This window comes from Motacilla alba, chromosome 23 (genome assembly GCF_015832195.1).
Source record: "Motacilla alba alba isolate MOTALB_02 chromosome 23, Motacilla_alba_V1.0_pri, whole genome shotgun sequence".
Classification (NCBI taxonomy): Eukaryota; Metazoa; Chordata; class Aves; order Passeriformes; family Motacillidae; genus Motacilla; species Motacilla alba.
The window spans coordinates 4,615,816-4,629,615 of NC_052038.1; the positions used below are offsets into that span (position 1 = coordinate 4,615,816).

The 13,800-nt window shown below is 47.7% G+C and overlaps 1 protein-coding gene across 3 annotated transcripts in view; it reads left to right on the plus strand.

Moving 5' to 3' along the window:
• Nucleotides 1-12,568, plus strand: part of NFYC (nuclear transcription factor Y subunit gamma) — a 36,626-nt gene extending 24,058 nt beyond the window's left edge. For 2 of the 3 annotated variants that reach the window (XM_038160569.1, XM_038160567.1), the window contains exons 5-10: nt 779-874; nt 6,035-6,208; nt 7,023-7,181; nt 10,303-10,410; nt 11,111-11,170; nt 11,731-12,568. In XM_038160569.1, coding sequence (XP_038016497.1) covers nt 779-874; nt 6,035-6,208; nt 7,023-7,181; nt 10,303-10,410; nt 11,111-11,170; nt 11,731-11,850 — 717 coding nt within the window. In that variant the 3' untranslated portion in view covers nt 11,851-12,568. The remainder of the gene's footprint in view (nt 1-778; nt 875-6,034; nt 6,209-7,022; nt 7,182-10,302; nt 10,411-11,110; nt 11,171-11,730) is intronic. The other variant, XM_038160568.1, reaches the window with a different exon arrangement.
• Nucleotides 12,569-13,800: the final 1,232 nt, after the last annotated feature.

The window sequence follows — 13,800 nt, forward strand, 5'->3', positions numbered from 1 at the left end:
AACTTACCCAAACACAAATCTCCATCTCTCGGCTGATTGTGACCTGCTGGAACAACTGCAGCTGTTGAATTTCTGGTTGATTTTTGTTGTTGTTAGTGGTAATTTTAATTTGTATATGTAGGTTTGGTTTGTTGGTGATGGAAGTGTGGAGGTGAAAATCAAACTACAACAAAATTCAGATTATTGGCTCTTGGAGAGAATCCATTTCCTCAATAATAATAATGATAATAATCATAATAATGATGATGATAATAATAATAATAATAATAATAATAATAATAATAATAATAATAATAATAATAATAATAATAATAATAATAATAATTTTAAATGGTTGGAAGAGTAAAATATAACTCTTAAGTAAAGAGTAAAATCTAACTCTTAAGGTCATTTTATGGGGAAAAAGAGGAGGTTTTCACTTCTGGTCTTCCATCTTGAGCAGAACTACTGGACAATGCACCAACCATTAATTCAGGCCTTCAGGTCAGGGGAAGATTGGGATTTTCAGGCCCACGTCAGCTCTGTGTCCTGGCAGGAATTGCTGATCTGGGGGCAGGCACCCATGACTGGTATCCCTTAAAGCTGCTAAAATTGCTAAAAACCCTTTTTTATTGCGCATCTCGGAGGCTTTGCTCAGCACAAAACTGAATTTCCACCAGCTGGGAGCTGCAGGAGACATTTTCCTCTTTTCCCCCTCACTTCAAACAGCTCTGATTTCCTCTCTCCAGTGCCAAAAGCCCCCTGGAGCTGAGGAATGCTTTTCCCTTTGTCCTTGCAGAGGAACGACATCGCCATGGCGATCACCAAGTTTGACCAGTTTGATTTCCTGATCGATATCGTGCCCAGGGATGAGCTGAAGCCTCCGAAAAGGCAGGTGAGACACAAAATTCTGCACGTTTTCTCCTTTCCTCGGCGTGGTTTCAGCCTCTGGTGGAAACAGAGGTGATCAAGCAACGCAGATTTAGACACGAGGTTTGTGCTTCGCTCTTGTCTTTCCTGTGGCTTGCAGGTTTTTGTATTCTTGAATTTCAAGTTCTTAAATTCTTAAATTTTAGGTTCTTAAATTCTTAAGTTTCATGGTTTTAAATTCTTTAATTTCAAGTTTTAACTTCTATAATTTCCGTTTTTTAATTTTAAAATTTCATGGTTTTAAATTCTTTCATTTCAAGTTTTTAAATTCTTTCATGTTCCTAAATTCTTCAGTTCAAGTTTCTAAATTCTTTCATGTTCTTAAATTCTTTCATTTCAAGTTTCTAAATTCTTTCATTTCAAGTTTCTAAATTCTTTCATTTCAAGTTTCTAAATTCTTTCATTTCAAGTTTCTAAATTCTTTAATTTCATGTTTCTAAATTCTTTCATTTCAAGTTTTTAAGTTCTTTCAAGTTCTTAAATTCTTTTATTTCATGGTTGTAAATTCTTTAATTGCAGTTTTAAATTCTTAAATTTCATGGTTTTAAATTCTTTCATTTCATATTTTTAAATTCTTTCATTTCATATCTTTAAATTCTTTCATTTCATATCTTTAAATTCTTTCATTTCATATCTTTAAATTCTTTAATATTTTTTAATTCTTTACTTTCAGCTTCTTAAATTCTTAAATTTCAAGTTTTTAATTCTTTTATTTCAGGCTCTTAAATTCTTTCATTTCATGTTTCTAAATTCTTTCATTTCAAGTTTTTAAGTTCTTTCAAGTTCTTAAATTCTTTTATTTCATGGTTGTAAATTCTTTAATTGCAGTTTTAAATTCTTTAATTTCATGTTTCTAAATTCTTTCATTTCAAGTTCTTAAATTCTTTCATTTCATATTTTTAAATTCTTTACTTTCAGCTTCCTAAATTCTTTACTTTCAGCTTCTTAAATTCTTAAATTTCATGGTTTTAAACTCTTTACTTTCATGGGGTTTTTTTAAATTCTTTAATTTCAGCTTCTTAAATTCTTCAATAGAAATAAAATTGCTGAATAAAACCAAAACCCACGGGGTTTTTGTGGAAATAGAAATTGAGTGAACATCACAGCAGTCTGACCAGCAAACCAAACCCACTCCTGGGTGGTGCCAGCAGGGAAAATTTAACTTGAAAAAAAAAAGAATTTACGTGCATTTTGGGTTGAAAAATGCCCTTCCTGCATCCTTTGGGGCAGTCAGTGCCTCTGTAAACATCCTTGACTGGAAGCTGGAAGGTGCTGGAAGGAGCTTTCAGTCGGATGTTTACAGCAGCAGGCTGCTGCTCTCAGCTCAGCTGCAGGGATTCCTCTTCCCTCTCCTGCCAGTTTCCCTGCTGGATAAAAACTCTGCGTTCCCCTCACGCCCCTCTTTGGATAATTCCTCTCCTTCCTCCTGCAATTTAAAAAAAAAAAAATTCAAATTATTGTTGGAACAACACCTTTCTGAAGGTTTGCGGTGTGGATAAGTTGTCCCCAAAAAAAATGGGGAATTTGGGAACGTCTTGGCTTGGAAGTTTGTGTCTAAAATTGATTTTTTTTCCCCCTTTTCCCTTCCAAATCCTGGCTAGCATGGAAAATTGTGTCTGCTCGGAGTGTGCGGAGCAGCATTCCCATCTGGAGCTGGAGTTTGGAGGCTGCTGCCTGGTTTTGTGCCTGGAAGTGTCCTGGTGGTGACAACGGAGTGACAGGGAAGGGAGGGAATAGAATCCACACCTCTTCCTTTGGGACGGTGCCCTGAGCTGGCTTTACCTCCCCATCCCGATTTCATGAAGGTCTAGGAAACAAGGAAAACATTTTTCCATGTCCCAAAATCTGGGAGAGTCCATCCTGCTGCTCCTGGGGTTAAAATCAGCGTGCCAGGTGTGCTGGGAGCTCGACATAAAACAGAAATATCTACATAAATCCTCACGATTTCTCCCAAACTCATTAGTTTGGTGTTAATTAAAAGACAAAACAGCTCCCACAGCTGCTCTTCCTTAACTTCTTTTACAGTTGGAATCACTCAAATTTCCATTCTGGCGTTGGAAATCCACTTTTTTTCTTTTTTTTTTTAATCCTTGAGGTGCCTCATTCCTTTACCTTTCTATTTTTAGCAGCGCTCCATGTTTGGGAGGGGAGAGCATTCCCTGTGTCTTCTCCTTGCTCGAATCCCATCAGGACCTTGTGATTCCAGAACATCCAGGCTCTGGAATCCAAGGAATTTCTCCTGGAGCCCTTGAGGAATGTGTCACAGCATCGGGGATCACTGCTGATCCATCCCAGCCAGGAAATCCTGGGGGGTTCTGGGTGCAAATGAGCCTGGGGAGATGTTCCTCAGCCATCTGTGATCACCAGGAATGCTTTTTCCAGCAGGAAAAGTTGAATGGAGAATGTAGGAATGTAGGTTAAGGATTTACAGGGAAAATCCTATGGAAAAGCTGCCTGTGCCTGGATTTTTTTTTAAATATTTTTTATTTTTGCCTGGTTTTACAATCTGTAATTTATCTTTGACCAGGGCAGTGTTGGTTCTTGGAGGAACTGGGAAAAGTTGAATGGAGAATGTAGGAATGTAGGTTAAGGATTTACAGGAAAAATCCTATGGAAAAGCTGCCTGTGCCTGGATTTTTTTTAAAATATTTTTTATTTTTGCCTGGTGTTACAATCTGTAATTTATCTTTGACCAGGGCAGTGTTGGTTCTTGGAGGAACTGGGAATGAAATCCTGGTGTTGTGTTGCTCTGTGGCTTGGAAAGAAAAGATTTTATTTTAGGATTAAGATTTTATTGTATTTCATATTTTATTTTAGGGGTAGGAGGGAGTGGAAGCAGATTTGGATTTAAAGCCATTCCTGCAAACAGGATTGAGCCTCCTGGAATAGATGCTCAGAGGAGGAGGTCTCAGTGGCCTCCATTATTTCAGGATTCAGCTGGAATTGGGGATTGGAGCACTCCAAAAATAACCTAAGGACTGGGCTGAGAGCAGCCCCAGCTCTCGGGGGTTGCTGGTTCACTGCAGGCCTGCCCTGGTGAAAATATATTTGAATTTATTGACTATTATCACTCCTTCCTTCAGAGGAATTGATGAGGGGAATGGAAATTACAGGGAGTAGGGAATGTTGTGTTTGGTGTGGTTGTGATGATGTTTGCCCTGAGAGCCAGGCTCAAAGTTGATCTTTTTTTTACAACCAGCTGGGATCAGTTGAATTTTTGGGATTCTTACTCTGGGAAACCTCCCAGGAGTAACTCCTGAGTTGTTCTGCTCTCCAAAAAAACAGCTTCTAAGCCAACAAACTCCTCGCTCCAGCCCTCTGCTCGCCCAGACATGCTCCCGTTTAATGTGAATTTTCCTTTTCCTGCCCAGCTGGATCAACTGGAGGGGAATCCTGAGAAAAGCAGGGATTCCAGCAGGCTCTCGGAGGTGGGAATGTCCCATGTTGTAGCACGTGTAAACATCCTACACTCTCAGCTGTGAACTCGAGGTGGCTGGGAGAGGATTGTTTACGCCTTCTGCCATGGAGTGAACGTCTGGGAGCTGCACCTGCCCTCGTCCAGCTGCTCTGGGCAGCTCGGGAATTCTGATCCTGCAGTGTTGACATCCCATCATCTCTGCAAATCCTGGAATATCCTTGATCATGAGGGGCTTTTCTCTGCTGAGATGAAAGAAAGCAGCGTTGCTGCTGCCAGGGAGGCAGAGCAGAGCCTCTGGTTCTTCCCACTGCTGAGGGAATGGGTGTCAGCCTGGAAAAGCTGGATTGAAATGAACAACTCCGGGCACGACAGCCAGCATCAAATCCTGACTTCATGACACCAGAGCTCGGTGGAGGGTGGGGAACACAGCTCAGGAGAGGGCTTGGGTGGCAGAGGAGGCTCTGTCAGATTTCCTGGAGCATTGGCAATTGCTCCTGTGCTGGAATTCACCCATGAGGGTTCCATGGCTTTCAGCTCTGGTGGTTTTATTCATCTCCTCCTCCTCCTCCTCACCATGACTGCACCTCAGCAGCGACTCCACATTATCCACACTTTATTGGGAACCCTCCTGATTTCCACAGGGCTGGACAATGGAGCTTTTACCAGCTCACACTACCTCATTTGAAGTGTTCTGAGGGAGCTGTTGAAGCCCCTTTGCCAGGGCATGTGTCTGGGGGTTGTATTTGGCCATGGGGTGGGTGGGTGCCATGTTCCCATGCCCGCTGTCTCCCTGCAGGAGGAGTGCACCAGGCACCTGATTTCCACCTGAACAACCAAGCTTTTACCAGCTCACCCTGACCCCTTGAAGTGTTCTGAGGGAGCTGCTGAAGCCCCTTTGCCAGGGGATGTGTCTGAGGGGGATGTTTGGCCGTGGGGCAGGCGGGTGCCATGTTCCCATGCCCAGTGTCTTTCTGCAGGAGGAGTGCACCAGACACCTGATTTCCACAGGGCTGAACCATGGAGCTTTTACCAGCTCACACTACCTCATTTGAAGTATTCTGAGGGAGCTGTTGAAGCCCCTTTGCCAGGGCATGTGTCTGGGGGTTGTATTTGGCCATGGGGTGGGTGGGTGCCATGTTCCCATGCCCGGTGTCCTTCTGCAGGAGGAGTGCACCAGGCACCTGATTTCCACAGACCTGAACAACCAAGCTTTTACCAGCTCACCCTGACCCGTTGAAGTGTTCTGAGGGAGCTGCTGAAGCCCCTTTGCCAGGGGATGTGTTTGGGGGTTGTGTTTGGCCATGGGGCAGGCGGGTGCCATGTTCCCATGCCCGCTGTCTCCCTGCAGGAGGAGTGCACCAGGCACCTGATTTCCACCTGAACAACCAAGCTTTTACCAGCTCACCCTGACTTGTTGAAGTGTTCTGAGGGAGATGTTGAATCCCCTTTGCCAGGGGATGTGTCTGAGGGGGATGTTTGGCCGTGGGGCGGGCGGGTGCCATGTTCCCATTCCCGGTGTCCTTCTGCAGGAGGAGTGCACCAGGCACCTGATTTCCACCTGAACAACCAAGCTTTTACCCGCTCACCCTGACCCGTTGAAGTGTTCTGAGGGAGCTGTTGAAGCCCTGGATGTGTTTGGGGGTTGTGTTTGGCCGCGGGGCAGGCGGGTGCCATGTTCCCGTGCCCATGCCCGCTGTCTCCCTGCAGGAGGAGGTGCGCCAGGCTGTCACCCCGGCCGAGCCCGTGCAGTATTACTTCACCCTGGCCCAGCAGCCAGCAGCAGTGCAGGTGCAGGGCCAGCAGCAGGGCCAGCAGACCACCACGGCCACCACCACCATCCAGCCGGGCCAGATCATCATCGCCCAGCCCCAGCAGGGCCAGGTGAGCCAGGCCTGAGGGGAATCCTCCAGGATGGATTGCTCGGGAACATCAGCGACAGTGTGCAAATCATGGGTTTAACCCCTGGGATGGGTTGGGAGGGAAGGAAGGAACTGAAATCTCACCCTGTTCCATAATCAAGAACCTTCCGGTGTCCCGAGTTGTTCCAATGCTTGTCCTGCCTTACCTTGGACATTTCTGTGGGACAACTTCAGCTTTTCAGGGCCAAATGTTGTTCCTGGTCCTGTTCCTGGGTCAGATCCTCCAGGACAGTGCCTCACCCAGGCTCTGAGCTCCATCTGTGGTGGTTTAATCTGGGTCTAGGACAGGCCTGGCCCAACCCCAGCAATGAGCAGGACCAGCTGAGCCAGGCCTGAGGGAGCCAGGAGAGTTCTCAGGGATGGATTGCTCAGGAACATCAGTGACAGCATGGGAATCGTGGGTTTAATCCATGGGTTGGGAGGGAAGGAACTGAAATCTCACCTGTTCCATGATCAGGGACCTTCCAAAGTGTTCCAGGGACCGTCCCAAGTTGTTCCAATCCTTGTCCTGCCTTACCTTGGACATTGCTGTGGGACAACCTCAGCTCTCCTGGGCCAAATGTGGTTCCTGGTCCTGTTCCTGGGTCGGATCCTCCAGGACAGTGCCCGAGCTCCATCTGTGGTGGTTTAATCCCCACAATTTATGGGTGTAGGACAGGCCTGGCCCAACCCCAGCAACGATCAGTGGGTGTAGGACAGGCTGGGTCTGCCCCAATCCTGACATCTCATGGATTTTCCACCTCCTGATTCTCATCCCTGTTGTTTTTTTTGTGCAGACCACCCCTGTGACAATGCAGGTGGGAGAGGGGCAGCAGGTCCAGATCGTGCAGGCCCAGCCCCAGGGCCAGAGCCAGCAGGCTCAGAGCGGCACAGGACAAACCATGCAAGTGATGCAGCAAATCATCACCAACACGGGAGAAATCCAGCAGATCCCGGTAAGATTTGGCCAGGAGGAAAGGTGGAAAAGCTCCCCCTGAGCAAATTTGTGAGCATGAGGCTTGTTTCTGTTTGCTTCGTTAACTGGCAGAGGAAGTTTGGATTGAGTGGTGTGGATCCTGCACTTAGGAAAACCAACATGAAGGGGGAAATAAATCTTAACTCGTTTAGTCCAGACTCGTTGCCCACCCCAAACACTTTCCCCTGAGTGAAATAGTTGTGATTAGGAAGCAATAAATCAAATATTTCCTGGCTAAACCTCAGTTCTTCACCAGAGCCTGCTTTGAATAAAAGAGAATTCATTTCTTTTGCCTTTACTTGGTTGTGCCTCTGCAATCTGAAGTCGTGACCTGGCAGGCTGAGTGGGAAAGTTGCCATCTGGGAGTTATTAATAAACTTTGATGTTAAAAGAAATATTTCTCCAAAATATTTGGAGCTGGTTGGAGGAATGGCTTTGCAGAACCAGGAGATACCTCCTCGCTTTTACATCAGCCTTAAAAATGGCATTTTGGGTGCCCAATATCACCCAAACTTTCTGAAATGTGTCCTAAGTAAACACAGAGGTCAAAAAAGTCACATTAACTTAAAATGACAACAAAGCTGTGGCTTTTGGTTCCCAGCTGGAAAATATCACACCTGGTAGAGGAAGAAAATAAATAAAAATCAGCCAGTTCTGTGTTCCAGGACCCAAAGGTCACCCAGGGCCAGGCGTTTTCACTTGGGTTTCAGTTTTGCTGTGAAATTGGAGCTTTCACACAGGTTTTGCCTTTCCAGCCTTGCTGAGCTTCCCTCTGCTCGTGGTCAGAGCATCTTGGAAAGGGTTTGGCTTGGGGGGAGCTGCCAGATTTTTCCAGCTCTTTTCATCTTTTGAGTCTTCAGCTGATTGCTGCTGCCTTGAGATGTTGATCAGGAAGGAAGGAATTCCCAATTTGTCTTTTTTCCTACAAGGAACCCTTTTTCTTCTCTGCATTTTCTTGTCCGTTTCTTTTTTTTTTTTCTTTCTTTTCCATTTCTTTTTTCTCTTCTTTTCCTTGTGAAAATCTCTCTGAGAGATTTGTTCCTCAAAGAATTGTGGAAGGAGATCTCCAGTGAATCTTCAGCAAGAAAGAGCAGCTCAGATTTGTCCCCAGAGAATGCTGGAACTACAGGAAGGGGCTTGGAGATCCCTTGGGAGAAAGAATTCTTTGCAAAGGAGCTGCTCAGGGCCAAAACCTCCTGAAGAAAATCCAGGGGAATCCTTTGGGAAGTGATCCTGTGGTTGTGGACAGACTGCAGGGGTTTTAGGGTCTGGTTTTGACCAAGAATTTGCTTCTTCCTCCTTCTTTCTTGGGATTGTGGGAGAGCAGGGAGCTGTGGCTGCTCCTCAGGGGCTGGAGTGTGGAATCCTTTTGGGAATGCCTGGATCTCTGGCAGCTCCACGACTGCAAACCAGCAATGTGGGATGGAATAATCCCAATTCCCAGCAGAGATCCTGTTTGGCTGCAACCAGGAGGATTCTTCTGTTGAAGAACCACACTTGGTGCTGAAGGAGCTTCCAGCCAAGTGAAATAAAATAAAACTTGGAGAAAAACTTGGATTTGGCTCCACAGAATTCCAGTCCTTGCTCTGTTCTGCTCTTCTGCTTTGCTTGTCTGATTTTTTTTCCTTTTATTTCCTTTCTCTTTTGGCACAGTCAGAGCCATCTTCTGACAGCTCTGAGGGCTCAGCAGAGCATCTTGGATCACCCAAATAGAGTTGGAAACTCTCTCCTGAAACTGGAAATGCCTCTGGAGTGTTGGTTACTCCTGGTTTCCCACGTGTTCCTGGTGCTGTGCACACTCCCTGTTGCTCTTTATTCCAGAAATGAAATAGAAAAGTGAATTTTCAGCAGAGAAAAACTGGAAGTGAATCCATCAATGAAGTGATAATTGTTTGAATTTGATGATTAATTTAATCTTTGTCTTACCCAGACCTCATTCTGGGCATGTTCTTTGGAGCTTCCTCTCCTTGCTGGAAGAACTTTTCCCAAATCTCTTCCACCATCATTTAATGATGTAATTAAACCTAATTCCCCCAGCATGGAAAACTTGACCTCCCTGCTGATCTCAAGGCAGAAACCAATTCTTGATTTAAATTTTGTTGCTCATGAGAGGTTTATTTGCTCTTGAAGTAATTTTGGAGCTTTCAGATACAAATGAGGGAGTTGGTGGCTTTTGTGGAAATGCCAGGACCACGTTCCAGGCACTTCTTGATCAGTCAGCAGTTTTTTAGAGTGTTCTGTGTGTTCTTTCCCCTTCTTAAAAAGGAAAAAAAAACCTGATTTTTTTGGTATAAAATTACCCTTAAAGCTGTGAATTGCAATGTTGTAAAGTTAAACAGCAGAAGGAAAATCCAGCAGTGCTATCTGTGACATTTTTATTGCTCTCAGGTGTGTATTAACTGTATTTTCTCCATGTGCCACATTCCCAAGCGTCCAAAATTAGGGGATTCAGGGAATAAATCTGGGGTTGAATCTCTCACATGAATCACTGACACCAAAAAGCTGAGCTTGTGCCAGGTGGGACTTGACAGGTGTTGGCAGAGAGCTGCCTTCAAAGCCTCCAAAAATATCTTTGGGGTTTGCCATCTCTGCTGGCTTTGTTTGTGGGGGAAAATCCTGTTTATTCCTTAACTTTTGGCAGGATGTGATTGATTGGGGTGCGGGATATGATTGGTAGGGGTGCAGGATATGATAGAGGTGTAGGGTGTGATTTGGTGCTGCCAGCTCCTAACAGTTGATGTGAAATTCTGCCTCAAAGGAGTCAAACTTAATCCTCGTAACCAAAACTGCTTCCAAATCCCTGAGAAACCGAGCCATTAATATGCTTGAGCTACTAACTGACCCTTCCCAGCCTGGAAAAAAAAGGAGGAATGTGGTGCCTCAGGGATATCCAGGAGCTCTGTGCCCTGGGGTTTTGCCTTTAGGGTCCCTCGTGGTGATTCCTGCTGGGAACCCCTCAGAATTCCGTGGAGCTCCAGGGGAAAGCTCCCCCGTAACTCCAGCTCCCGTGGTGGAATCGAGCAGGGAATTTTGCTGTGTGTTGAGGGTGCAGAGTGACCTGTTTCGTTTTCTTTCCCTGCCCCCCCTCCACCTGTCTCCAGGTCCAGTTGAATGCTGGCCAGCTGCAGTATATCCGCTTAGCCCAACCCGTGTCAGGCACCCAGGTAGTCCAGGGGCAGATCCAGACGCTTGCAACCAATGCACAGCAGGTATGCACTCCACAGAGCTGCCTCCAAGGCTTCTTCCCTAGCTCCTGAAGCTGCGAATCCCAGGGGATTTCAACCACCTCTTGGGTTAGGATTCCTACTTTTCTTTTCTTCCTGTTTGTCAGAGGTTTTGTTACCAAAAAAAAATTTAAAAATGAAGGAGCGTAGCGGAAACCTCCTTTAGGTGTCCGTGAGAGGTGCATGCAGAGCTTGTCTGTGTGTGTGTGTGTGGCTCTGGGTGAAGCTCCCGCTGCTTCTGAGCTGCTTGCAGGTAACATTTTGGGCTCATCAACCTTCTCTTTCCTTCTCCTTCTTGCCTGGGTGAGGGAGGAGCCGCGCAGGAAAGGCAGAACGTCGGGAGCGGCGCTGAGGCTGAGGGATCCTTCCCTGCCTGGAGGCCACGTTCTCCTCGGGGGAAGCAGAGAGGACGTGGTTTTGGGGTCTGGAAGGACCTGACTTGGGGTCTGGAAAGACCTGGTGTTGGTCTGGAAGGACCTGGTGTTGGTCTGGAAGGACCTGGAGTTGGTCTGGAAGGTGGTGTTTGCTCTGGAGGTGTCCGTGGCTGCCGTCCCTCTCGCGGTTGGGGTGCTGGCAAAGTTGGCTGAGGTTAAAAACCTCTCCGCAGGCAGCAGCAGGATGGTGTTGGTGGGGTTGTGACCCTCCGGGAAGGGCTGGCAGTGATCAGCTGCTCTTATCTCTGTAGATAACGCAGACAGAGGTGCAGCAGGGGCAGCAGCAGTTCAGCCAGTTCACGGATGGACAGGTAAGAACTGGGGGGCACAGGGGGCGCAGGGACTGTCCTAAATCCACGTGTTCCTCCTCATAAAACACTGCTAAGGGAAAGGGAATGTTGTGCCACTCTAAATTCAAGTGGATTTTTAAAGTTCTGCTGCCTTTGCTCTGAATTAATCCAGTCCCTGGCACTCCGAGTGAAATCCTAAATTCCTAATTCAGGAATAAAGGTTTGAACATCTGGAAGTTCCATGGAATGGTTTGGGTTGGAAGCACCTTAAAGCTCATCCACTTCCAACCATGTGAGGGACACCTTCCACTATCCCAGGATGCTCCAAGTCCTGTCCAGCCTGGCCTTGGAACTTCCCAGGGATCCTGGGACAGCTGCTCTGGGAGATCCATGGGCAGAGGGGCCCTGATGTGATCCTGGGCATCAGGAATTCCCAGAAGGACTTTGGTGGGAGTTAGCAGCAGATTTGGTGGCAGCTCATGGTGGGTTTGGGATACCCCAGAGGGACCAAATCTGGGGGGGGGGGTTCCGGGTGTGCTGAGCATTAACAGAAGTTCCTTTGTCGCCTTCTGTGTCTGCAGCAGCTGTACCAGATCCAGCAGGTGACAATGCCCGCGGGCCAGGACATCACCCAGCCCATGTTCATCCAGTCCACCAACCAGAGCTCGGACACCCAGGCCACGCAGGTGACAGGGGACTGACAGGGACCTGGTGACAAGTCCCCAGATCAACCCCGAGCGCCTCTGCCAGCCCCCGTGGGCGCAGCAGCACAGCTGAGAGCAGCCTGTGGGCTCTGCCATCTCCACCTCGCTCTGCTGGCCGTGGCAGTATCTGGAATATCCAGCAGGCTCTGCCAAGAATGCGATATTTTGATTTTCCAAACCGATCTTTGCGTATCCAGCTGCTTTTCCAAACCCCGAGAGAAGCGATCCGAAGGGATTTGGAGCATCTCATTGAACAAATGTGGGAAATGTTTTTATTTCTAGGAAAATCCTGAGGGTACTGCTCCTGTCAGAGCTCTGTTCCCGATGTTCTGTTTGTATTTTTTTTCCTCTGGATAGAACTAGGTTTGGTCCTCCCATCTCAGTGGGTTTTAGGGAATTTTTAGGGATTGGGGGGGGAAGTGTGTGTGGTTTAGATTTTTCCCTCCTGCCTCCTTTTTTGGAGCATTTGCTGTATGCAGGGAATAGGAGGAGGAGGAATTGAAATGAAACAAAATAAATTTAAAAAAAAAAAACATTCCTTATATTATGATTGTATTTTTTAAGACCAAAAAAATCCTCGAATTTGGCCTCTGGATTCCAGAAGAACTGATGGAATCTGGACAAAACCCCAGCCCTGCCGTTACCTGTTGTCCTGGCTTTGGTCCGTGCATGTAATATAAGCTTCATAAAAGGAAATAAATTTGCTTTTGTCAGATGCTGTGTGTGCTGTCCGTGAGGTGCAGGGCCAGGAGCAGCCTGAATCCCTGGAAATGTTACACCTGGAGCAGGGCACTCAGCCACAGCTGCCCGGACGGGGGCTTGGCTGAGAGCTCAGGTGATTTGGGGGTAAATTTATGGAATTTGGCACAGTTGCCCCCCCTTATCCTGTGACACCCCTTTGTCCCATCGCAGGCGTCCCCCTGGTGCAGTTCTCCTTGCCTGGAAAGAAGGGCCCCCTTTACCTGGCACACGTGCCCCCTTGGTGTGGCACACGTGTCCCCCTTGTCCCAGCTCAGGTGTCCCCCAGCCTGGGCAGGGGTGCCCCCCTTGACCTGGCACAGGTGTCCCTGGCACAAGGAACCCCCTTACCTGGCTCAGGTGTCCCCCTTGTCACGGCACAGGTGCCCCCTTGTGCCACAGTTTTCCCCCTTTACCTGGCACAGGTGTCCCTGCCACAAGGAACCCCCTTTTCCTGGCACAGGTGTCCCCTTGTGCCACAGTTTTCCCCCTTTACTTGGCACAGGTGTCCCCCTTAGTACAGGTGCCACCTTGTGCCACAGTTTTCCCTCTTTACCTGGCTCAGGTGTCCCCCTTACCCCATCACAGATGTCCCCTTACCCTGGCACAGGTGCCCCCCTTTTCCTAGCGCTGTTGTCCCAGCACAGGTGCCCCCTTTACCTGGCTCAGGTGTCCCTGCCACAAGGAACCCCCTTTTCCTGGCACAGGTGTCCCCTTGTGCCACAGTTTTCCCTCTTTACCTGGCTCAGGTGTCCCCCTTGGCACAGGTGCCACCTTGTGCCACAGTTTTCCCCCTTTACCTGGCTCAGGTGTCCCCCTTACCCCATCACAGATGTCCCCTTACCCTGGCACAGGTGACCCCCTTTTCCTGGCACTGTTGTCCCAGCACAGGTGCCCCCTTTACCTGGCACAGGTGTCCCCCTTGTCACAGCACAGGTGCCACCTTGTGCCACAGTTTGCCCCCTTTACCTGGCACAGGTGTCCCCCTTTTCCTGGCACAGGTGCCACCTTGTGCCACAGTTTTCCTGCTTTACCTGGCTCAGGTGTCCCCCTTACCCCATCACAGATGTCCCCTTACCCTGGCACCGGTGCCCCTTGCCAGGCCCAGCGGGAAGCAAAGCTCTGCCTCAGCCTTCGGCTCTCCTGGGCTTTGTAAACATCCGGATTTTTTCCTGATTCCCGAGGTTTTCCAGACCCCGTGATTCCTGG